The sequence below is a fragment of the Anas platyrhynchos genome, chromosome 4 (genome assembly GCF_047663525.1).
Source record: "Anas platyrhynchos isolate ZD024472 breed Pekin duck chromosome 4, IASCAAS_PekinDuck_T2T, whole genome shotgun sequence".
NCBI lineage: Eukaryota > Metazoa > Chordata > Aves > Anseriformes > Anatidae > Anas > Anas platyrhynchos.
The window spans coordinates 62,724,559-62,751,088 of record NC_092590.1 but is presented as its reverse complement, the minus strand read 5'-3'; the positions used below and the strand labels follow the sequence as shown (position 1 = coordinate 62,751,088).

Below are 26,530 nucleotides of genomic sequence, written 5' to 3'. Positions count from 1 at the left end.
AGATTCTTATCTATCTGCAGTGTTGTAGTGAAAGCCTAGATGACTAGCTTAGGCTCTAGTAATATTATACTTTAAATAGCTGAAGTTAGGTGAGACTAATCCTTTCTTTAGATCCGTTCATTACTTAAGCATGTCAATGAGAAAGGCAAAGCTAAGCAGGATGAACCTGGAATATAATATGAGCCATAGAGTACAATGATTTTGTTGGAGTAGGTTGGCTTTAGTTTAAGACATCATTTACAATGACTGCTGAGTTTCTGAGGGTTGTGCATACTCTTGCATTTTTCTGAATAATCAAATACATCCAAAATACTCAACAGAAAACAGAGAGCCTAAAAGCTAGACTATTTAATGTTTTTGAGGCCTCTTAAATTGTTGATACTTTAACAAAATATCTTTAGTCACTACTCTGCTGCCTTAAAAGCTTCATTACCTTTCAAAATCTGCTTCTGTGTGGCCAGTTAATACCCCTACACTTTTTCCTCTACTAATTCTTTACCTTTATAACCTTCAAATCCAAATTGAGCTATAGTTGAGTCACGCTTATAGAAGTAAAACAGGCAGTTGGGAAACAACTCTCTCCTGTACTCTACATTATAATGTATCTTTTAATTGTTTCTTCACTGAAGGCAATCTTCTCTCCTCTACCCTTCTCAGCAGAGCAGAGAACGTATCCTCCTAACACAGCACTGTGACAGGTGTAGGGCTTCAATGTTGTCAGTTATAATCCTTTATATGTCACACCTTCAATCATGCACTGGGCCATGCATTTTAAACAGAAGTCTGTTTTCTAGTCTGTGGCAACAGAGTGCCAGGACATACACTGTACAACCATATGGGTGTCTCTTTGCAGGACATATGTTGTACATCCTTAGGCACTAAAGCAATTAACAAGCAACTGTAAAGTAAATGTGATCTCCTCTGAAAGGCTCCAGAGCAGCTTTCAGTTTTTAAAATTATATTGCTAATTTATGCCATGAAGAGATTCAGAATATCAGAGGCAGGTACAGTGATCATAAATAAAAGCAACATTAAAAGGTAAATACAGGTTTCTCTTCAGAAACAACTATAGTATTTTACATGCTGGTAAAGTATTATGAAACTAAAGACGTTAAAAAGTAGTAACATCCAAAGCAAAATTCAGTGTAAGAATATGAAAATTTAGTAGCAGAAAAAAAAGACAGTAAAAGCAGAATGCAATAATTGAGGCAAACAACATGTTTTACTTGCTTGTCAGTGTTAATAAATTTGTCCAAGAAAACCATGGGAGAAAGCTATATTTATATTGTATTTTCTCCTGCTCTTGTGAAATCTTTGTGGAACCCGCTAGTGGATGCCAAATCCCATAGCTCAACACAGGCAAAGCTGCCCCAGCTCCACATGCCCCACTCTGGTCAGTAGAAAGGCTGCTTCACAGTTGCCTCACCCACAAGCACACACATACCTATGGGTCTTCCTGATAGCTGGTCTAGACCTAAGGACTCACCAGGAGCTGACCCCAAGCCCCACAGTCTCTCCAGCTGGCTTAGACCTCCTAGGCCCTCCTCTACCCAACTCTCAGATCCAGTATCCCAGCTTTGACTTGTGGCAACTCCAATATCAGGCTTCCAAGCCTCTTATTTCATCCACCAATTTGTCTGGCCTGATACTGGCTAGCAATTGCACACTGATACATTCACCCATGCAACATGTGTGCACTCCATTTGTGCAGGGGCCCCTGTGACCCATGGTCCCCACTCTGGGTGCTGGCACTCACTCCCACCCCACATACGAATGTAAGTTGGTTCTCCACCCAGGAAAACAGTTGGAGTTGTCCAGCCCTATCCCCTGCCCCCCCATCCCATCACTCCTTCAGCTTTCTATCACATAACCCAACAACGTGGAACTGTTGAGGAAAAAAAAAAAAAAAAAGCCATGCTGGATTAGACCAAATGAGAGTTTAGACCCCTATTTTGTCTTCATCACTGCCCAGTTTTATTTACTGACAAAAAATACTCAGCAAAATTCTACTGAAGGTAAATGTGAGAGAGCCTTCCTTGTGAAATAGATGTGGTTTATAGTTAGAGATTTTAAGCCAATAATTTGAAACGTCTTCCAAAATCACTATGTTAAATGCTATCCAGGACAATCTTGAAATATATATGTAAATACATGAAGAGTTTTCCATCTTTGCATGTCCTTGGAACTTTCTGTGACTTACAGTGCTGGTGAATAATTACGTACTATACAAAAATACATCTCATTGATTTTTAATCTGACAACTTTAACTTCAGTTCAATATGCTATTTTCTTATACTAGAAAAGAAACTCCCAGTATGCCTTTCTTCACACTGCTCATTACTTTTTTTGCTTTATTACAGCCTTTATATACATGATTTTCTATGTAGGCAATCTTTTCAACCATTCCTCATGTACATTTTTCCTTACTCTTAATCACTACTGTTGGCTTTGTCTGAACCTTTTCTGGCATATAGTTGGCAAATTTGTGACCAAACATTCATATCCTATAAGCCAATGTGTCCCTCTTGCAACTGATCAGAGGGAACATACAAAATAGAAGTTTAGTTTAGTTTAGTTTAGTTTAGTTTTGTTTTGTTTTGTTTTGTTTTTTTCTCTCTAGGAAAAACATGGTATAGAAATCAGATATTTTGAAAGATGAAAAATAAGATTCAGCAATTGGTATTGTTCTTTGGTGGTATAATTAATATTATTAATTGATTTGCTGTACTTGTTTCATGGAAGGAAAATGCCAGTTTTCATTGGCTATGAGAACACAAGAGACATGCTTTTCATATTCCAAGATATGCAGAGTACAAAAGGTTAATGACAGGAAGGATGTGTGAAATAGGTGTTGTTCTTTTATGTGTTTGAAGTGAACAAGATGAGAAGAGACTATTACTCACTAGCTTTTAATTGTTCTGATGCTGCAATGCATTTCTGAAAACAAAATTTAACTGGTCTTTATGACTTTGTCCTCATCAACCACATAATATACACAAAGTACTGACAGCCAGTCTGAGATTTTGCTAAAGATTCAGTGGGGCAACACAGATTAGGAACAGCTTAGAATTTATAATTACAATTACTCTTCTTCTAAAAATGCTTCTGTAGCTTGAGCAAGACCTCCTTAGTAGTGCTCTGAGGCTTTGCTCTTGATGATATTCCTCATGACACAGAACACTGACAAGACGGTACATTTTATTGCTGTGATTTCATATTCATGGAGTCTGAAGGTCCACAATCAGTAGGTTCACACCTACAGTTACCCAAACATACAATGATCAGGTGAACAACGCTTGGAAAATAAACCTACTTTAGGAGATCTACAGGACTCACTTTATGCTTTGCAATTTCTGAAATATTTTTCTAAACTTTTCAAATGTAGCATAGAAATATATATTATAGCTCTGTATAATTCATTTTTAATTGCACAACAAGAATGCCTAACTTCCTCCCTATTTTAGACTGTCTTATACTATTTAAAGAAAACACTTCTGTATATGAGAAAAAAATATTTACTCCAAAATTAAAAACATGTTTCCACATGGGTGTTCCTGGGTTCTTGTGGGTTGCCAGTTTTAGAAATATTTTGGCTGAAAATTATGCTGTGGTCTTTATGGGGTTTTGAAATTAATAAAACATCTTAGCATTTTTCCATATTTTAATATTACTTTTTATCTATAATTTTCCATTTCATTTTATTTTATGTCATTATTGTAGATTCTTATCAAGTTTTCATTTAAAAAAAAGATTTGGAATGTGGAGCACTACTATGGAATTGTTTCATAGGACATTCTTATACCAGTGTAATGTCTTAAATGCACATAAATGTAAACAGCAGCTGGAAATTAAGCTAAATACTCTGATGAAGCCCCAGTCTCATGAAAGACAACAGTTTTACCACTGGCTTTGGTAAGACATAGAATTCACCCCATCATGAGTTTACGTCCTTCTGCAATACAAGCCTGAAACGCTTCTAGTAAGCAAAGATAAGAACAACATTTAAATATGAGAAATAGAAGTATGTTGCATAAAATTTATTCAATATTTTGTAATCTTTATTAAGTGAAGAATAAAAATGAACTTAAGCACTTGCTTAGAGAGTTTGCTGACTTTGGCTTGTTTGAAATGAGTGGTATTAATTATAACAGGAACAGCTTTCAAAGGCCCAAAAGAGAGAGATAATGGAGGAGAGCAACCAATCCAGTGCACTTCATATCACTGCAGAGCACTGGGCTCAGCTCTCTTCTTCACTCATACTAGCGAGTTCCTCAGCTAAGCAATCAGTTTCTATGTTTTCCTGATGAAAATCCCCATTCAAAATAAATAAATAAATAAATAAATAAATCCACATCTCCCCTTCTAGCTTTGCTCTCTCTTCCTTACAGTCTACCAGTTATTTAGTCCTGTTTGTTGTTGTTGTTGTTCCTGTGTCCTTCTAATGCCACTCCTTGCTTAACAGTTATGACAGATGAGGTCCTGTATTCATGAGACTTCGGGGGTTTGACCATGCTGGGCAGATGAACTCCACGACAACTGCTCTCTCACTCCCCCTCCTCAAAGAAAAAAAGGGAGAAAATATGATGGGAGGGTCTCAAGGGCTGAGATAAGGTCAGGGAGATCACTCACCAATTATCATCACGGGCAAAACAGACTCAGCATAGGGAGATTAAAATAATTTATTGCCTATCACAAGTGGATTAGCTCAGTGAGAAAATAAAAGCAAGCTAAAACGACCTTCCCCCCATCCACCCTCTGCCACCTCCTCCCCCTGAATTCTGCAGGGGAAGGGGGAATGGGGGCTGCGGTCAGCCCATGATACTTCATTTCTGCTGCTCCTTCATGATCACTCTCTGCCTCTGCCCCAACACGGGGTCCCTCCCACAGGATGCCGTCCTTCCTGAACTGATCCTGTATGGGCTTCCCACAGGCAGCAGCTCTACAAGAACTGCTCCTGTACAGGACTGTACTACTGGGTCCATCCTGCTGGGGAAAAGCTCTGCAGAGAAGGACCTGAGGGTCCCAGCAGTGTGCCCCAGTGGCCAAGAAGGCCAATGGCATCCTGGCGTGAGTTAAAAGGAGCGTGGCCAGCATGTCAAGGGAGGCGATCTTCCCCCTCTACTCTGCCCTGGTCAGGCTCCACCTGTGTCCAGTTCTGGGCTCCCCGGTACAAGAAAGACATGAATCTTCTGGAAAGAATCCAGAGGAGGGCCACAAAGATGATATGGGGCCTGGAGCATCTTCCCTATGAGGAATGGCTGAGAGACCTGGGTCTATTCAGCCTGGAGAAGACTAAGAGAGGATCTTATCAGTGTTTACAAATATCTTAAGTGTGGGACAGAGGGATTTGCCCAACCTCTTTTCAGTGGTTTGTAGAGACAAGACAAGGGGCAATGGCCACAAAATGTATCACAGGAAATTCCACGCCAACATGCAGAAGGACTTCACAATAAGGGTGACGGAGCACTGGAACAGGCTGCCCAGGGAGGTTATGGAGTCCCCTTCTCTGGAGATATTCAAGGCCCATCTGGTTGCCTACCTGGGCAATCTGCTCTAGGAAACATGCTTTGGCAGGGGGGTTGAACCCGATGATATCTGGAGGTCCCTTCCAACCTCTACAATTCTGTGACTCTGTGATTCTATGATCCCCCAGGAGAAAACTTCTCCAGCACGGGTCCCCCATGGGAGGCAGCTTCCCCCAGAACCCCTGCTCCTGGGTGGGCTCCTCTCCACAGGCTGAAGCTCCGGCATGGGGTCTGCTCCTGCGGGGGCTCTCCATGGGCTGCAGCCTCCTCCAGGCCACATCCACCTGCTCCACCAAGGGCTCCTCCACGAGTTGCAGCATGGAGATCTGCTCCATGTGGGACCCATGGGCTGCAGGAGGACAGCATGCTCCACCAGGGGCCTCCCCGCAAGCATGAAGGGGAACTTCTGTTCTGGCACATGGCACACCTCCTTCTGCACAGACCATGGCATTGGCAGGACTGTTTCTCTCACATTTCCTCACTCTTCTTTCTCCCTGCTGCTGTTGCAAAGTATTTTTTTTCCCCCCTTTCTTCAATCTGCTCTCCCAGAGGCCCAGCCAGTGTTGCTCTGGCCAGCAGTGGGTCCCTTTGGAGCTGTCTGGACATGACTCTGGTCTGAAATGGGGCAGCTGCTGGGCTCTGCTTAGAGGTCACCTCTGCAGCCCCCCTACTATGAACTCCTGTCACATAAACGCAATACAGAGGCTTAATGTTATACTCATTGTTTTTGAATCTACAGGAAAAATAGTTTATTGTTATTATTATCAAATTCAGTGACCTGTCATCTGAAGTTTAATTACTTACTTCTCTTCAGCAATTTCATATCCTTTCTGCCCTCTCAGTTGCCAGGAAGGACATCTTGCAAAAGGAAACCAAAAGAGTGGGTGAAGAGAAAATAAGGTAGGTCACTTCACAACAGGAATGAGACTGAGCTGGGTACCATGATTAGTTGAGGAACTAGTCAGGTTGAAGTTTCTAGAAAAGAATAAGAGCTGTCTATATATGGAGGAGTGAAAACTGACTGTACTTTTTATATTCTAGGCAGGGCTGGTGGCACCATCTGTCAGTACAAGGTCTTCTTTATACTGTCTTATGCACTTTGCCACTAAACAGAAATCCTATGGGACTATTTCACACTTCATTTTTAGGAGCAGTTAAAAAGTGATTCAGGATTTTTAGTTGTGGCCTTTTTTCATTCCTTATAAGTACTTTTGTTTGTTTGTTTGTTTTCTGGGGTTGCTTGTTTGTTTGTTTATGGGGGGAGAGCAGTTAGGCTTGATCTTTTTGAAAAACTTTACCCTTCCATGAATTGAAGAAGAGTCTTGAATTTTAGCTATGGTTGGAGTAGTCTTCATCAGAAGCAAGCCAAATATTTATATATTCTTCTTTCTGAATATGGATGGGAATCAGATGTGATAAATCATTGAAAAGTTGCTTTCTATTCTTCAAACAGCACTAGATTGCTGCAAACTTTGTCCAATGAGATTCTGAAGCCCTAAACTGAAAGATAGGCTGGGCTGATGTCTTGTGTGATACTACAGCCAGGTACAGACAGCGTGGAATGGACTCTGTATAATACTAAGAAAATAATACTCTGTGTATAATACTCTGGGTCATAGGCATCTCAAATTGGGCAACTATGATTTAGTGAAAACTTTAGACCTTAATTTCTTTGTGCATATAGAATGGTGATTAAACAATACCTTCTCATATAGTCGCTGTAAATATTTATGAAGTGCATGAGATGCTATAGCGACAAGCAACATGCAAAAACTCAGGATGAAATTCATTTTGCTTTCAGTGTAGGATATTATTAGCATACATGCAAAAACAACATGGGGGCTGAGAAATTCCATTGACCACACAATGAACAATGTGGGAAAAGCAAAATAGTGTTTATCTAAAAAATACAGCTTATTTTGTGTACTGAAAGAAGTGGAGCCCTGTGGAGAATGTCTTTGCTTTTATTATCATAACACATGTACCCCAAGGACTTAAGTAACAGAGACACTGCAGATTTTGCCTATGCTTCGAACAAGAAATGTATGTGATGAATCAGGTAGAACTGAAGGCAAGTATGTATTTTTTTTCCAGCTGTTAACAGCTGTACTTGTGATCTATAATTCATGGGTCCCGTTGAGGTTTTCAGATCTAGATAAAATATTGGAGTATTACATTCAAATGGACTACAAAGCATTGAGTATTTTGTTCTGCCTTCTGCTGGCTATTGACAGCAAATTTGTGTGTTCATAAAGGCTTTTCTTTAAATCAACACTCCTGTAAAATAATATTGCCCCAATGAGAAACTATAATGCAAGAAACCAGCATGTTTAAATACATAAAGACCACAGTAGGGTAGAGAAACCACAACAACCCAGCAGGCCTGTGCATGACCAGAAGTTACAGCACAGAGAAGAGGATTAAGGTGAAGACTACCATATAAATTCAGCGTTTATTAGCTTAGAGAAATTATTTGGGATGACTGAGGTTACAAAATGACAGTGAGAGATGTAGTAACATGGAATTTCCATGCTGAAATAATCCAGGAGTCTTAACAGTTTGAAAATAATTTTTCAGGTCTGTCTCACTCTTCTAATAAAATAATCCTGATCAAAGGGATTATTTGTTTAGTAGATGTCGAAAGACTGGTTCTAGGGAAGTCAGCATTGACAAAAATGATTAAAAATGCTATTAGGGAACAAATACTCTGTATTGTTTTTATTTGCTGTTTATACACTGTAAAACAAATAATAGTAAAAATGTCTTCTATTTCATGGAACTTTCTTCCTGTTTCAAATGTGGGTGTGAAGTTCTTTGCATTCATAATCTCTGTGTTAATAGAGAGCTAAACATTTCTCTGATGTGACAAAGAAGTATTCTGCACTGATGCCATGGACAATGTGAATTTCGTTCAAACTAATTGCATGGTTAAACTGCACCTGTTTGCATTTGATTGTATGATCTTTATACACGTACCAAAAGAAACCTGAAGTATTTCCTTTCAAGTTGTTAAACTCCTGTTTTGTACTTCACATGTAGTTATGTTCAGATTTGTTAGAAAGAAAACTGCCCAATATTTATGATTCTGTAGATGTTAGCAGGAAAGCCAGCAGAGGAGCCTCTTACTCAGAATTGAATTAATATTCTGGCTTAATATCATGTCCGCTGGGCTGGTGGAAGTGATATATCTCAGATGAGACACATTGTTTTGCATAACTAAATTCTGGCAAATAGTACTTATGTTATCAGGACACTGGAGTAATTCAAATTATGAGTTAAATTATTCTGTGATCTCTAATACTGAAACCAGATCTGTCTGTAGTTTCAGAAAAAAAAAAAAAAAAAAAAAAAAAAAAGTTTACAGTTAGTATTTCTGTAATTTCAATAAAAGTATTCCTATGCTTAGAGTATATACAAGTATCGTAGTCTTTGAAAGACCAAAGAAAGTCTGTTTAAAACTTCTGTTCTTACATTAAAAAAAAAAAAAAAAGTTCAATCACAACTGGATGAAACAATCTTCATTTTCTTATTCTAAACTGCCAAAACTGTTTGTAATCCACTTTGGAATACATTAATTATTCTTTAGGTGTATCTGCAAGTTATGCTTGAAAGTAAGTTTACGTGTAAAAAATAGTTTGATATTTCTGTGCAGCCAAGCAGCATAAGAATTTTTTCAAATGACCTTTTTGAAGGAATGTTTTGATCTTATCTGTGGTTTTTTTTTGTTTGTTTGTTTTGTTTTGTTTTGTTTTGTTTTCATCACAGTGAATTGTGATTCTATAATCATTCCGGTTCTTCTTCTTATATCCTAAATTTTTATGTGTACCTAAATGTGGAACTTCATACCTGTGTTAACCTTTTCTCTATGATCAAGTTTATACAAGCACAGATGATGTCCTTTTTCAAGTGTATCTAGAGTACATCCAATTTCACCTCACTCTCAGTAGAGCCCCATTACTTTTTTTTCTTTATTTTTATTGCTATAAACACTTTGCTCTTAGTGAAAAACTATAAAACATATTAAACTCTTACATCTCTGCTTTCATCACATGCTTTTTTTTCAGGTGCTTATTCATAAATTTGCATCTGAAACAGTTATCTTTTTCCATTTGTATGTCCTTGGAATACAACTGAAAATCAAGCTGATCACTTAAAGCAATTCCAAGCCTTCTTCTCTTTAAGGAATCAGAGTTCCCAGATCAACTGGGTTCCTGAATTTATTAAAGTTAACCCTTATATAATCAATATATCATCTAAGTTTATAAGAATTGATAATTCAATTCATATGACCATTTTTTCTAGATAAATAAATATATATATATATATATATATATATATATATATATATATATAACTCTTAACAAGTAAAATCTGTTCCTGTTTTTTTTCAGGAATTGTTTGACTATTAAATCTGCTGCCTGTTACATTTAGGGCTATCCGTTTTGTCCCAGTATTAGCAGTAATCTCTACTAGTAGAATCACACAATTCTCAATACTAATAATCTTTCTCATAATGCTGAAGATCTTTATCCATTTCTGTCTTCATTCCTAGGGGACTACAGAAAGCCCCCATCATTAATGCAGTAAAAACTTCCATCTTTTCATACTCTCCTCAGGTCATATCCAAAGCTTCTGCTTAGAAATGCCTCAGGAAATGAGACTGGATTTATGTGACTAATTCATTTCCAGATCAATGATTGTACCAAAATTTTGGAAGATATACCAAATGAAAATTTGAGTCAGTATGAGGGTTTTGCTTTTTGATTCCCTCTCTCTTAAAAAAATAAATAAATAAATAAATAAAAATAAAAGGGCATCAAATCACCATTTCAAATGAAAATAAAATGAAATTAGATTCAAGCATGTCAAAATAAAATTTTCAGCTAAAAGCAAAACAAAACAAAACATTTTAATCTTAATCAACACTGCTCATAGAATATTGAATTTCCAAATATCATTTGTTGATCAGAAAATGCATTTTTTTGGTGAGAGGACTGTTCATCTGAGGAACTTTCTTGTCTCTCTTCATCTTCATACTACTATGTTTTCTTAGAATTAGCTCCAGGAGTCTTGCTTCAGCTGTGGAAAAATGCACACAATATGCACAGAGTAAGTATTTTTCAGTATGTATTATTTGAAAGGTCTGCAGTGAACCTTGAAGTCCATACCCTTAATACACACTGTTCACAATGGATTTGGGTAGTGAAAAAAAATCTGCAATTTAGAAATACAAATCATAATTTCAATCCTTTCTATGGGGAAACAAAGGCATATATTTCTCCCTTTCTTCTACCTTGTTCTCTTCGTCCTCTAGTGTCTTCACTTCCATGCAGCAAGTATAATGGAGTGGGAAAGGTGAAAGAAAAGGTGAAAGAAAAATCCTTTGTTATACTCACACAATTTGTTCAGGAGAGCTGGCAGTCCTTCTTCTTGAGCTTTGTACTGTCCTTTACAGGACGTTTGAGTCTGTTTCATTCTGCTTGAGTACGAGCTGTTCAATAATCCAAAATGGAATTTTTAAAGGGCACGCATCCTTAACACTAGTTGATTTAAAGTAAATATTTGTAGGTCACCCTCTTGCTCTGTTTAGAGAATCTTTTCCTTCCTAGAACCTTTCCTTAGTGGAACTGCTTCTGTAGTAATATCTTCCCCATTGTTTGTGCGCTGTTTTCAGACAATAGAGCAAAGTGTCAGGTATACAAAACCTGTGAGGGTGAGAGGCAAAAATATTTTGGTGAACACTAAGTCACCACATTACTAGGATGAATATATTTCATGTTCCTGTTAAGCCATTGTTCTTCAACGAACACATTGTGGCTAATGAGTCAAAATTTGTTCATGAATACATTTTGCTCAGCTGAAAATACCTACCAACTTTCTAGCTAAATATTATTTCTCTAGAAAATGCTTTATAAGTTATCTCTAAAGAAAGAAACCACTTCCTTTCAGGAAAAATATGTCTCACATACTCCACTTAAGTATGTCTCACATACTTCCACTTAAGCAATAAGTGGAAAGCAAAGATTCAGCAATGTCTTCTCTAGGAATAATGCAGTTTCAATCTTCATCAAATACAATTGAAATACATTATCTCATCCTATGGGGTGATAAATAAATGGGCAAAAATAAAGTACACATATGCAATCAAATTAGTATGTGCTTAAAAGTTTTTGTATGCTTAGACAAAAGCAGGTTATAACAACTTTTTCTTCCTTGAAAACTGCCAGAAAAATCTGGGAGACCTTAGCACTCAAAGTATCCTTGTTAAATCAGACATCTTACAATAAGCCTTTACAACCTCTCTTTGACAAAAAACTCGCAAACCCAGCCTTCTCCCCTCTCACAAGATACTCTGCAGAACCCTATAGAAATGCAGAAATGTCCACTGTATGTTAGGAAACAGAAAGACCAGTGGAGCTTCACTTGGAGCTATTCCAAGTGAAAAATATACTAGAAGATTTAAAAGCAGACTTATTTATCTATCCATTTATTTCTTTATTTATTAGAATAGAGTCTTCAGAGACATGACAGAAAGCATTGCAGCTTTGATTTGCTTGGCATAGCCAGCAGATAAATAGTTAACTGACTCCATTTTCCCTTACAGAGGGGCAAAGGGGAATGACACAAAGATGGCATGTGCTTGTTCACAAAATTTTCCACTTTTTTACATTTTTGGAACAGAACCAACCATTTCAATTGAAAAATTAAAAACCAAAAAATAAAACTGTTTTACCATCAAATTCATACATTTGATATGGACCTTTAAAAGACAGAAAAATTATACAAAATCTCAAATCTGTTGTTTTCTAGGTCTTCAGTAGTATTCAGTATCATAGAATAGCAGATGTTGGAAGGAACTTCTGGAGATCATCTGTTCCAACCTCCCTGCTCAAGCAGGACCACTGAGAGCTGTTTACCACGTCCAGGAGGCTTTTGAATATCTTCAATGAGATATTCAACATCTTTGGGCAACCTGTGCCAGTGCTTACAATCAAAAAAAGTGCTTCCTGCTGTTCAGAAGCCACCTTTTGTGCTCCGGTTTGTACCCTTTGCCTCTTGTCCTGGCCCTGGGCACCACAGAATAGAGCCTAGCTCCATCCTCTCTGAATCGTCCCTTCAGGTATTTATAGACACTAAAAAGATCCTTCTGAGCTTTATCTTCTCCAGGCTGAACAGCCCCTGCCCTCTCAGTCTCTTCTCATAGGAGAGGTGCTCCAGTCCTGTCATCATCTTTGTGGCCCCTCTCCGGGGTCACTGCTCCAGCAGCACCAGGTTTTTCTTGAACTGGGAAGCCCAGAACTGGACTCAGCACTTCAGGTGTGACATAATAAAACTTGCTTAATTTTTGGCATCCTCTATAGCAGACATGCAACCCTCTCTTCAAAGTCCTTTGACCATAGGACCCAAAATAAATGTTGTTTTTACTTTGCTTTGTCTTCTGTTCTAAACACTCAATGATATTATATGCTTTAATTCAAGCCTGAGATCACTTTGTATTTATTGTGGGGTAAGCATGTTTATGTCAGCAGTTGCTGTGAAGTAGCTGTTACACCAGACTTTTTTTCCTACAGCAGTGCTGGGCACTTCTACCCTTAAGCATGTCAATTACTTGAGGAGGTTTATATCCATTTGCCATTTTCCCACATTAGGACAATGGCCCTTATTTTCTGCATGCCTAAAATAAATGTAAGAAGTGTTTTTTTGTTGTTGTTTTGTTTTGTCTTTTTTTTTTTTTTTTTTAAGTATAGAACCTTGGAAATTGAAGTCAGTTTGATACATGCAGGCCTTTTAGGTCACTGCTGCTGCAGCTTGCATAAAGGAGCAGAGTGGTGCAGCAGAAGCGTGCTGTATCCATAACCCAGAGTTTGATGGATCAAAACGATCCTCTGCTAATAGTATTTTCTTGCCATCCACTCAGCCCTGCTGAGGCCACACCTGGAGTATTGTGTCCAGTTCTGGGCTCCCCAGTACAAGGGCATAAAACTATGGGAGCGAGTCCAGAGGAGGGCTAAAAAGATGATTAGAGGACTGGACCACACCTGTCATACAAGGACAGGCTGAGAGCCATGGTCATGTGTAGCAAGAGGAGACTGAGGGGAGGATGGAGATGGTCTCTTTTCAGCTGTGCCCTGTGACAGGATGAGAGGCAACAGACACAATCTGAAGCACAGGAAATTCTGGCTGAATATGAGGGGACCCTTCTTTACTGTGAGGGTGACAGAGCACTGGAACTTGTTGCCCAGAGAGGCTGTTGAAGTCTCCTTCTCTGGAGATATTCAATATTCAAAACCCCGCCTGGATGCTATCCTGCAATGGCATACATGGGTCTAGGTGATCCTGTCTGGCAGAGGTGTTAGACTAGATGATCTTCAGAGGTCCCTTCTGACCTCGGCCATCCTGTGATTCTGTGATTAGCAATCAGGCATTGAACCTGTAGAAATCTTTTCTAATTAGGTTGGGACAGATGTGTTTCTACACCTGAGGAGGTAAGAAGAAAGGCTTGGTAAGTTCATTACAAAAATAAATAAATAAATAAATAAATAAATAAATAAATAAAATTGGTTGTTGCATATTTCTTTGTGCCAGGAACAAGTGTTCTAATTCCGTTGTTACATGAGAGTGAAAGTAAATTGTGAGTTGTTTTGATGGAATAGGCAACAGTTAATCTCAAGAAGTAATGCCATTTTATCCACAGATTCAGTTACAACAGAGGAAGCCTGACAAAATAAAGGTTCTGAGAAAGGATATGCTCTTTGTTTAGTACTACATCAGGGTAATAATCCCCAGGGAAAGAAAATAACAATTTAACTTAAAGGCCAGGCATCAACATCGAAACAAATGAGTATAAAGTGGCATGACTATGCCTACGGTGAAAATTAGGCTTCCATTAGCAAATTACCAAAAAGAAGCCCAAATGGAATTGCTCAAAGATGGAGCTTTTCTGGTAACTTTTCGTGGTAAGAGACTAGATCCTCCACCCCACAAGGGCATGATTAGCACGAATTATCAGCCTGGATGCAGAAATAGCAGCTTTAGTCTTCTGCCTCATGCAGAACGTCAGACTAGATGATTTGAATGACGTCTTTTAGTAATGAATTCCTAAGAGGTCAAGGAGATGAAACTGAGTGTTAGGATACTCAAATACAAATTCCTCATAAATTATAATTTTTTAATTTATTTTTTATAGTTGGTAAAGTTCTTACGCTGCATGAGATGGATCAGGTCCTTTGTGCCATCCCATGGAAGATGAGTAATATAGTGTGTGTATTAATCTATGCCATATTGAACATACAACAGTTGTCAGATTTTCTAAATTTGATAGCACCTGTGAGGTCACTGGTGAGGGTTAAAGATGTTGCCAGCACAAATTGCAAGATTTTCCTGGTGGATGAAGATTCCACATGTTAAATACTAACCATAAAACAATTACATCTATGCTACATGTAAATAATGAAAATAATTGTTTTACCTTTTAAATAAGAATGTGGTGAAAAGATTTGTAATGTTAGACCTGTTTATATTGTTATTGTTGTTGTTGTTATTATTCCTACTAAAACACTTCTGGTGTTCTCCCTTAAAGTTTCAGTATACCAAATTTTTATTCTTTGGACATTCATCTTAATATAGATTTGATAGATTTATCAATATATATAAAGTGTCACATGACTATTGTTGGCTGGGAGCCTTTCACATAGCTCCTTAATCTACTAGAAGGCATAAGCAAAAATTAGTCTAGCTTTCTCAAAATAATCCCATGATGCCATGTGAAATCTAAGCATAAATGAAGCAAAGAGTACCTGAATAATGTCATGTGTTAGTCTGGGTCATGTAACAATGAGTGCGTTTACTCATCTCTGACACTTCCATTTCCTCCCTCACTACAATATTTTAGACCTAGCCATGAGGTATGGTAAATATTTTTCATAAAGGGGTAGCTTCTAATGAGAATCTTGCTGTTCAACAGATTTGCATGGAGTACCTGAAGTTCTGCTTATTTGATAAACTAGAATAAAACCACTCTATTACATTAGAGTAACAATGGAGTCCTTCAGAGTTTTACTTTTCTACTGCTAAAACCAGGAAATTGTTCAAATAATTTCCCTATCATACTTTGTGATAAAGCATTTTGAGACACTGTAAGGCTCCACAGGAGCCTAAAGGTTTTACGTGTGTGAAATCTGTGACCTTAAAAATTTGATAGTGTCCCTTTGATATTGGATAAACCTCAGGTCACTCAGCTTTACATTAAGGATACATTTCTGAAATATTTACTACCAGTTGTAATGTTTATTATGGGTGTTGTTTCAGAGAAGTCAAGAAGTTTGATCCTTAGCTCCCTTGGAGAAGTTGTACAAACACAGACATGGTCCGATGCCCCCTTCCTGCCAGCAAGAGTTTGCTTTAATCTTGTATTTAATTTGGAGGTATTTCAGACCTGTTCTAAACTTGGCTGGCTAACAGCCAGAAAAGATAACTAGCAACTAAATATGATCTTCATCAACCTAAAATATTGTATTGTTATGCTTATAGTTTCCAAGTTGCTCTTTAGACTGCAGTCACCTCCATACACACCTCTGGAGTGCTGCTGCCCAGCTAGTTATTTTGTTATTTATGCATTTGAATTTCTTTTGGGAATGCAAGATTATGTTCATGTCTTCCTTAAGGTTTACTAATTCATGTGTTTTCTCCAGTTTATCAAGATAATTTAGAATTGTAATTCTGCCTTGCAAACTCCGTATCCCTTTCCATTCTGGTATCATCTGTTAATAGTTGTACTTAATTTTCAGTCACTGATGGAATCATTCAGTGACATAGTAGTTTTAATAGCTTTTTAAAGGAGTCTATACATTCCCAGATTGACTATCAACCATACTCTGAATATAGGGTTTGTTAAGTGCTCACGTTCCAGCAGTTAGATTTTGACTATATTTAAGCAAATTACTTGGAAGAATGTTAATGTGTATGGTGGCAAATAACTTGCTAATGTACCATACTTTTCCCTTATCCACAAAGCTAGTTACTTTGTCAAAAAAAGAAAACTAGATAAGTTTATACCGTTTATTCTTGAAACACCCCTACTGGCCATTTTTCTATCTCCTTATTGACCTTGTTATTTACAAATAGATGAGTCATTTGTTTCAGTACCTTTCAGGCATGCTGTCCTTATAAAGCTATACAGATGCTCACAGAGATGATGCTTGTTCACAGAGTTCACTCAGACGTGTGCTCAGCCTTAGTCACTGTTAACCAACTCAGATTTTTGTATTTTAGTGCTCTGGATCCTGTTCTGAAGATGTTACCTCTCAGTGTTGACTTTGATCTCTTTATGCTAATAGTTCTGGTCTTACTCTCTGTTTCTAGCTCTCTTTCTCCTTTAAACTCTCCCTTTAGTATCTCCCTTTTTTTGAGGATGTCTGTCTTCCAAAGGGGGGAATGCTGTACAACGAAATCTGGAGAACAGAAAACTTCCTTTAGCTGATGTCAGTGTTTTCTGAAATGGCTGCAAAAGAATTTTTACTCTTCCACTGATGAATGCCTGTAATTGCTTTTTTTTTAACGTGCCTTGTTGTTGTTTTTTCCCCTTCTTCCACCTCCGTGGGTATATTTTCCTTTATGACTTTGACAGAGGTTTCTGCAGGCAACATAGGCAGCCATGGGGCACTCTTCAGGGTGAGGTCTGTGGTCCAGCAGTGACACGGTACTGTGGCTGACCAAAGGCCTTGCCCTCAGACCGTCTGAGGACTTAGGGAGTATTCCCGTTAAAGAGTTTGGATTACAAAAAGAAAGTTGCAATGTGCTGGCAGGCAAGACACTCAGAAAAATCAATCTGAATGAACGAAAGGTATGCTTCAAAGGTAGGTATGTTAAAAATCAATGACACCTCCCCCCCAAACAAGAATAAAAATTGATCTTGCGTGTACTTTAGTATACTTCTCTTTGAAAACAAAGTATATTAAATTAAGACCAATTTAGATTTTGAATCAGCTGTGTGTAGAGTAGTTTAGCAACTTTTAACACTTTAAAAATTGATTTGGATTTTCTGAAAAATGCTAATTTTAAAAAGGTTTATTATTTCTTCTCCTTGTGTCTTCTGCAGCCCTCAGTAAGTTGTTGGTACTTGAAAGAAATAATGAATAATACCAAATGGTTATGTTAGTATTTTCTCTGCCTGGAGTTACAAGATAAAGGATTTTAGTAGAGGCATGAAAGCAATATGTTAGAGAAAGGTTTTTTTTTCTTTTCTTTTTTTTTTTTTTTTTTTCCTGTTGCTTGTTAGAAAGTCCTTTCTAGATCCTTTGCAAAGACCTAAAACAACCAGTTGAAAAGAGTAAAAAGCCTTCATAGAAGCTGGTATCTTCCCCTTACAGTCACCGAATTCTCATTCCTGCATCAACCTAAACCTGGTGTATTTCTGCATCTCTGTGAGATGTAAGATGCTATTATTACCATGTGAAAACTACAACAATCATATTTATCGGACATATCTCAGCAAATAGATGGAAAAATAAGCAGTTTTTAGTAGATACATATGTTTTTAACAATTTTCATTTTGGTGCACATTCTATAGCAAGAGAAGTCAGGAGTAACTTTGCTGACTACCATTTCAGCAGATTAACTTGGACCTAGGATAGTGTTTCTGGGAAGAGAATTTGTCCTCTTGGTAACAAGCAAAAAGCAAGAGTAAGCCTCTTGTGCAGCAGAGACCCCAGGGATGAAGAGACTCAGCTGGACCCAGCCATATGGAAGAAGCTGTGGGCTCCCTTGAGCATTTACAAACTACACCTTGCTGAAGGCTTAGTCATCGCTGCTGGGGGTTGCCATCTATGAAAGACAAATCACTTTCACCTATTACTGGGGTCTCAGGAGCTGTTATAAATCGCATAGAACCGCATTCACAAGCAGGGAAAACTGAAAACAAATAGAATTTACTTAGGAGTCTGCTTCATTTAATATTTTCCTAAGGATGCTGAAGATGCAATGACAATAAACAACGCTCCAGGAGAATTTAGCAGGAACGCTGGGTGTATTTATAATACAACTTTTTGAGATGGAAGGTGTTTTTTAAACGAGCACAGCAGTGTTGATGTCGCTACTCGACATATTTTAATGTATGGAGTGACACTTGCCCATTTTATTTTCGAAAATAATTTGCGGGAGATTCTGCTGTGTTTCACACTAAGCCTGCAACTGAAGAAAACGCCAAGAAACCCCCCTCTCTCCCTCTCCCTCTTTAGCGACTGCTGCACAACACAGTTAAAACGAGACCCTCGGCGAGCCGCCGGGGATATTTACAAGTGCAGCAGGCGACGTCGCAGCCTGCCCCCACCTTCTCCCCCCGGCTTCCCTTTCGGGGCAAAACCCAGGCGAGCATCGCGGCGGCCCCCAGCCTGCTCCCTCCTCTTCCCCCCCCGGAGGCCGGGGCGAAACTCTGCACACCAACTCTGGAGCTCCGGGGCGGCGGGGGGGGGGGGGGGGAAAGCACCGCGCTCCCCAGGGGGGTGCTGCCTCCCCCCGCGCCGCCGCCTCCCTCTCGCTCGCCCAACTTTCATTCATTGTTGGCGTCGCCCGGAGGCCCCCCCCTTGTTATTTTCTCCCCCCCACCTCCATCTCTCGCCGGGCCGGGGCGGGCGGCGGCGCAGCCAGTGAGCGCGGCGCGGGGCGCTGCGGGCGGGGCCGGGGAGGCGCGGCCCCACAGCCCCTATATAGGGCGGCGCGTGGGGCGCTCCCGGCTCCGTGGGAGCGGGGCGAGGCGGAGGAGGAGGAGGCAGACGGGGGGGGGAAGCTCTCGGCGAGGTGCCGCTGCTCCGGAGCACTTTCGGCGGGCACCTTGCGGCGAGGAGGAGAGCCGGCCTGCGGGCGGCGGTGCCATCCTATTGTTCCAGCGGCGAGGCTCGGGGTGTGAGGGAAGGAGCCGGCGTGCCGCCTCCCTGCTCCGGTTTCTCCGCCGTTTTCCCCGGTGCCAGAGAGCCGAGGGGCCGGGCTGCTCGGTACCAGCACCCCCCAGCTCAGGTGCGGCGGGGAAAGGAAGGGGAGCGAAGCCTTCCTGAGGCGCTCGGGGAGAGGAGGAAAGTTGCTCCTTAGCCTGCGGCCAGCCCGGGAGCTGCTGAAGCGGCCTCACCTGGAAGGACCGAGCGGTTCCCACCTTTCCCATCAGGTGCCTTTGCCGCAGCCGAGCCGCGGTATCCGGGAGACCGCGGGGAGCGGAGTGCCGCGCCGCCGGGCCGTCTGCCGTGCTCCCGGGATCACAGGAGGATCTACCGCTGTGATCTGTCACCGAGGAGAAGGAGGTCGTGGATGAACTCCCTTCCAGCAGGGCAACGAATCACTTCTCGAGCTGCTTATTATTATCGTGCTCTAGGACCAGCCCTTTCCTGCTAAACTTGGCTTGGGAGCTTACGGCAGGAGGGGGGCGCGGGGGGTGGAAAGCCAAGCCCGACATCATCTCGTGTGTTTGACTTTTTTTTTTTTTTTTCCCTCCCTCCTCCTTCCGTGAGACAGTTTGATGAATGCCTGCGAGAGGGGTATGATTTGCTGAGGCGCCTCTGGCAAGGCGGTGTGTGCGCCGTGTTAGCCCCGCCGCCGCCCCCCGTGGGGCTGTGGGGGGACACGCGTGGGAGCCGAGCGGAGCGCAGGGAGCGCGCCCCTTGCGCCGACCGGGCTCCGCGGCCTCTAGCCGGGGGCTCGGGGGGGAGTCACGGCTTTGCAAGGGACGAGAAGGAGCCAGCCCAAGTCCGCCGTAGCCCCAGCCCGTGGCTTTGCTTCGCCTTCGCCGGGAGCGTGTGAAGAGGAGCTCCGAGCGCCGCCTCACCTCTCCCCGCCACCCGACGGGCCAGCGAGGGAGGGCCCCGCTCCGGCCCCCTCCTAGCCAAGTTGCCTTCAGCAGCGGATCGCTGCCACCCACCGCACTTTGCCGGGCTTGTTTTCTTGGCTTAGCTTTGGATAGAGAGGACTCCGCTTTCTCCGCACCCTGAAAGTTGCCCGAGCGCTCCCCGCGGCGAGGAGGAGGAGGAAGAAGAGGAGGAGGAGGAGGGCGGCGCGCCCCGCGCCTCCCCGGGGCCGAGGCCGGCGGGCCCCGGCCGGGCGGCAGCGGGCGGTGATGATGTGCGGCTGGGGGAAGCTCACCCTGGCCCTGGGGCTGCTGCTGGCCATGGCGGGCGATGTGGCGCCGCAGCCGTGCCCGGCGCAGTGCTCCTGCTCGGGGAGTACCGTGGACTGTCACGGGCTGGCGCTGCGCGGCGTCCCGAGGAACATCCCCCGCAACACCGAGAGGCTGTAAGTAATCCGAGCCAGCCCTCCTCCGCGGGTCCCCCGAGACCACGGGGGCAGAGGTGGCCCCCGGGGCCGCTTCGGGGTCCCGCCGGCCGCCCTGGGTGCGGGGGGGTGGCGGCTCCGTCCCCTTCCACCGCCTCTTTCGCCGCGATGCGCGGGGACGGGAGGGAGGTGGACGCGGCTCCCGGCACGCCGCCTTTCATCCTGGGGGGAACGACCACCCTTACACCCCCTCTTGAACATCTCCCCATATCCTGAGGGCCCCTGTTTCCCGTCCAGCTGGGCTCTTGGGGCTTTTTTACCCCGAGGCCGGGCCTCGGCGCTCCGCGGGCGCGGGCGGGCCCCGGGGGGGGTCGCAGAGCCGAAACCCGGCGGTGCTCTGCAAGTGGGCGAGGGGGTGTTTGGGTGCTGTAGCCCCACTTTCCCTCGCACAGCGTCGAGCTGAGCTTCAGCTGCGACCCCCTCAGTCCTCCCGACCCCTTTTTGAGACCGCTCAGTGTCCTCCGATGAGGGTATTTTCCATGCGTGAGGGAGAGCAGGCATGCAGGCGGTGCTCTCTGGTATCAGGAGGGGCTGAGGAGGAGAAGAGATGAGCACATTATTAACCTCTAAGTCATTTAAATGTTGGAGTATGAACACATCTCAAGTGATGAATTCCACACCGGGAGAGCACCAGGGCCACTGCTTTCTGCTGGGACTGGTGTGGTTTCCCTACGGCGTTCTGGCCGCGTGTGATATAAACACCAAAAAAAGTGACTTTTTCCACAAATGCATTGGAAATGAGCTGTAATTGTTAGGGTAGTTTCCATCTGATACCACTTCCTAATGGCTTACCTCAAGAATTAAAGTCGGTTTTACTTGCAGTGATTGCAATTGAGGGAAGTTTATATCTTGACCTAAAATATTAAAAAAAAAAAAAAAAAAGAGGGGGAAGATGGACACTCAAATAACTCTACAGAAGAAAGTAGTGCTGAAATGTGAACAGAAATGCTAGGGCCTAAATGCAGTTTTCTGTTGCCATGCCTTATGTTCTGCAGTTAATACAGCTTCCTATGCTACAAGTGAGGAGTTCAGTTTTTGTAAAATCATCTTTCCAAGTATTTACCCTGCAACAATCTTGTGCTTGTTTGAAAGCTAATGTTTGCTACAGAAAGTAAAGACCTCTTCTGCCTCTGTAGGAATACTGTGAAAGCTGAAAGTTGTTTAAAACATAGAAAATGGTCTTGATTTCTGTCACTTGTTCAGTTCTTGTAACTCTTATCAGCCAACCTAACGTACAGTCGTGTCTCTATAGTAGCCTTAGTGGTTTTCCAACTGCAGTCATAACCGATGTTCAGACAATTTTTGGCTGTTCTATGTTGTTAAAGATAAATGTGAGCTATATAATGGCAGGCAGAACTGACTTTGTGAGGGTTTCTTATTACAAAGTTTGAAACTACTACTTTTGAGATAAACCTTCGTTCAGGCACTTGGAAATCTGGAACTCGCACAGTGGTAGTTGCAGGAACGATTGGTTCACGGGGATTGCTTACATCTTGCAGTTCCAAAAAATGCTGTGCCTGTGAAAGCAAACAATAAAACTTAAAAGAAAACAATTTCTTAATGTTTTAATTTTGCTACTTCTGAATTATTCTTCTTAGGGATCTTAATGGAAATAACATCACCAGAATCACCAAGACCGACTTTGCTGGTCTAAGGCACCTTCGAGTTCTGTAAGTTTTCCCGTTCTGTCACTGATCCATTTTAGGACATGCAGCTTCAGATTATGTTATAAAAATATTGAATCTTTCAGTTTAAAATAATATTTAAAAATATTAAATATTTCAGTTTATAAGTTGGCTAGCTTATCTATTGCTTTAACTTTAATGCTACTGCATCTGAATTTACATCCTCTCCTCTATGTTATAGACCAATATAAATAAGTTAGCAAATGACTTTAGTGTCATCTTGTTTATATTTCTTTTAAATCTCTACCTAAGGTTGTAAAATAAATGGAGATTTTAATTTGGCATGTAGATTACAAAAAAGAGTTGTTAAAACTTCCTAAGTAACTGTTGGAATGACTTCAGTTTAAGCTTAGTAAATTTATAGTTCACATTGAAAATAGGAATGCTCAAGCTGAAGTGTAAGAGAATTCATTAAAGATGTGAAAAGTTATTCATTTAATTGATAAAAAGCAAGTCTTAGCTGTTGACTATTACTTCTTAGTTTCTGGGCAAAAAGAAAACACTTTAACAGTAAATTTGATCAAGAAATAATTTGGATTCTTTTTGTAAATGCTTTTGTAAGCATTATGAAGCTTTTCAAAATCTGTGTGTTTTGGGGGAGGTAGTTTAACTAATATCACATTTAAAATACTACATGATTTACATAGCATATTTGTTAAGACTATTTTATTTGACCAAGTAGTTGTATACTTTTTCCTTCTTAAACAGAATATCATGCTGTAGTAACTTTTAATGTTTTGTTAAACTATTGTTATGGTTACAGTTTCAGTGCAGTCTTTCACTGATATTTTTTCTAAACACCACTGTTCTGTATTTTTGTGTTGTTCTCATGTGAGACTAGTTTTGCTTTCATACTATTCAACTGGAATCTTAAAGCTTGCTGAAGAATGATAATGTATGTGCGTGTATGAGCACAGCATATATGCAAGATGTGTAACCTTTTAACCTGGGACTCTTTGAGTAAATGTAATATCTATTTCTGTCTATTTTAATTAAGATTTTTTGTCTTTTTGGGTATATGATGTCATCCAAAGTGTTGGATGACAGGAGTCCAGGAGGTTAAATTGGATGTCACTTCAGAATAACTGTTGTAGTGTTTTAATGAAGATGAGGTTGTCTTTTAATAGCTACTCTTAGCTCCAACATCACTTGTTGCATTATTGAAATTTACATACAAAAACTTCTACGTTTCAGTCAGCTCATGGAGAACAAGATTAGCACTATCGAGAGAGGAGCATTCCAGGATTTAAAAGAACTGGAGAGGCTGTAAGTATTTTTAATTCTAAATGTATGAGGAAAATAACTTCCTGTCAAATCAGTTATGTGTTAATGCACTCAGGCCTATGGTTTCCTGTTTGTTTTTTCTAACTTGAGACATCTAACCTTATCAAGACATGAGAGCAGTAAAAAAATTCTCAGACTGTGTGTGGGGGGGAGCTTGGATGAGTAGTTCAGATTTGAAGTGTAAACTGCAATTGTCATTCAGGGAAGAGTTTGAATGCTATGAAATGTTTTTCCCTTGAACACAAAGGAGTTTTTCAAATGTGAATACACCTACAAAAGCCTGTTTCCTTGTATATCACACGAGATACTTGTCTTGAAGATGCTGAGTGTTTTATATGATGTCCTGTTGGAAGTTAATGCTAGGTGTGAAGGTTAGTCTTAATACATGCAGTATGAAAGCAACAGTTGAAATCTATGCTGTTTTTTGAATTAAGCTTTTACAAAGACTTAAAAAAAAAAAAAAAAAAAAAAAATGTGGACTGTGAACTTTCTGAAGTGAATTGGATTTGTCCTTATTTTTTTTTTAAAAAAAAAAAAGTCCTGTGGGGAAAGAGGATGGAGCTGGGAAGACAAGGGTTTTGGCTAGTGAAGCTGAAGTGTAAACACCCGCTTTGTTGCAGTGGGACATATAAATAGCAAATGAATAAGAGACTAGTAAAGAAAGCTGAGCAGGTTTGGGAATTAGTTTTCAGTATGTGTTTTCTTATTTTGCCATGTTTTCTCAAATGAAAGTCTTTTTGAAAATATACTGTATGACTTGTATTACAAAATCCATCTCATTAAAAGCCAGATGCTGGTAGTTGAATATAGTTTGAGCTAGGAAAATCTATGGGAACTACTTTATTAATGTATATTCGTGTAGAACGTGAGAGTGGTGTCTTCATTATCAGGCATCTTTGTTGCTCCGTTTTCATTATGTCACCTTTCCTTTACGCATGCCTCTGAGGTCTTGTTCAGCCTCTCAATCACTGGTGCCTTAACTTCAGAAAGGTATTTCTACTTGACTCCATTGAAAAGCAGCACTGGCCTAAACATTCTCTGTCTAATTATAGTTGTGCTCTGGATCTACAGTTGCTGTATGTTTAAAACAAACAAACAAAAAAAATTGTTTCATGTAAATATAGACAAAGCTTTTCAAGAAATTTAGTAACCACCGCTGTATAATTATATTTCTGAAATCTTTTTTAAATAAACTAACTTTTGACCTAGAAATTGAAAGTGCTGTTATGTACTGAAGCCTTTTTTTTTTTTTTAATAATCTTAAATGAGACTGCTCTGAGAAATGCATAGTCAGAATTTTCAAAGCTATATTAAAACAGACTTAATGCAATGTTTTTTACAATGTGTTTTAAACTTAGTACAAAGCATAGGGATTTAGTGCAGCTTTTCCTGCTGAGATGTATATTGGAATAATATATACACATTCCTAAATTTAGTTTATAAGGTCTAACTAAATAATTAAACAGCAGTGTAGTTCATATTGCAAGAGTAAGTACACATACATGAAACATTAATAAACACTAAAAAAATTGTGCTTTCACTACGAATGTGGTTTGATACTGAGATACAAAATGTTTGCTGAGTTTTAAAACAGTAAATAATCAACTTTATTTTGAAGCAAGTTCTTGTTACATAATTATGAATACTTCTAAGAAATCTTCATAATATGATGTGTTAAAATTCATTTAATTATAAGATTTCTGCTGTTGAGTACAGAACTGCAATACTAAAAAAAAATTGAACTTCATTAATTAAAACTTGCTTGTCTGAAGTGTTCACATCTTGCTATTAGATATTTTTTGTTGCATTTTCTTGATAAGTATGTAAAATATTTGGAAAACAATAGATAACTTACAGTTATGTGATACTAGTTTAGAAGAAAAATTCTAATAACTACAGTTATTCTTTTGGGTTATTTTCATTCACACTTCAGCAAGCAAACTGACATTTGGAAGTTCAGTCAATTTTAGACCTAGGAAGTTAGATTCTGCTTTGTCTTCAGGATTTTGTGCTCCAGTAATTGTCAGTTTTCGTGTTTTTTAATTTGCTGAAATTCAGTCAGTGTTAGGTGTGTGGGTGACTTGTAGCTTGAATATATATGCAGGATGTCTTTAAACCATCCCAGCTGTTGGCTAAGAGCAAATATTTCATATTTGTGAGGAAAAGCTGAGAAAATTCCTCTTGTTTACAACTGCCAAGTCCATCTGATGAAGACACAATGTTATCTGACAGCCAATTCATCTCCTTGGGATTCTGAAATTCAGAAGGATTTCTCAGTGAGCTTGCGGATACTTCAATTATTTTCTTTGATACAGTAAATTGCAAGCACTCTGAAGTTGTTTATGTATGTGTAGGTGTAGGATGCCACATTTCCACTCTAAGTGTAATCTGCCAAGCTACTGTCAAGTAATACCTGATGAAGTTCTTTTGGTGTGCCAATGGACAGTGTAAGAATTTTACTGGTTCTTACATGAATTTGATTTAATTTATAAAACTGTTTACAAGTAATGCATTTCTTATGTTAGAATATATTTATCTCTAGATTAAGTGGTGCTACTTGTGTGTTTTTGGTATTTTTTACTGTAATTTCAGTGACAAAATCATTTGTTACTCTGAATGTCAAAGAACCGTTAGGTTGGTCAGTAATTCACTTGCTGTGAATACCCATTTGAAGCTCTCCTGCAAAATGCTGAATAACTTAATCTTTTAACTGAAGTGGGAATT

The 26,530-nt window shown here is 40.2% G+C and overlaps 1 protein-coding gene across 10 annotated transcripts in view; it reads left to right on the top strand.

The window, feature by feature from the left end:
* The first annotated feature begins 19,247 nt into the window (after positions 1 to 19,247).
* Positions 19,248 to 26,530, top strand: part of SLIT2 (slit guidance ligand 2) — a 257,708-nt gene continuing 250,425 nt past the window's right edge. For 4 of the 10 annotated variants that reach the window (XM_072037743.1, XM_072037736.1, XM_072037739.1 and 1 more), the window contains exons 1-3: positions 19,250 to 20,798; positions 22,436 to 22,507; positions 23,717 to 23,788. In XM_072037743.1, the coding sequence (XP_071893844.1) occupies positions 20,623 to 20,798; positions 22,436 to 22,507; positions 23,717 to 23,788 (320 nt within the window). In that variant the 5' untranslated portion in view covers positions 19,250 to 20,622. Of the gene's footprint in view, positions 20,799 to 22,435; positions 22,508 to 23,716; positions 23,789 to 26,530 lie in introns of all 10 variants that reach the window. The other 6 variants (XM_072037741.1, XM_072037738.1, XM_072037740.1 and 3 more) reach the window with 3 other exon arrangements.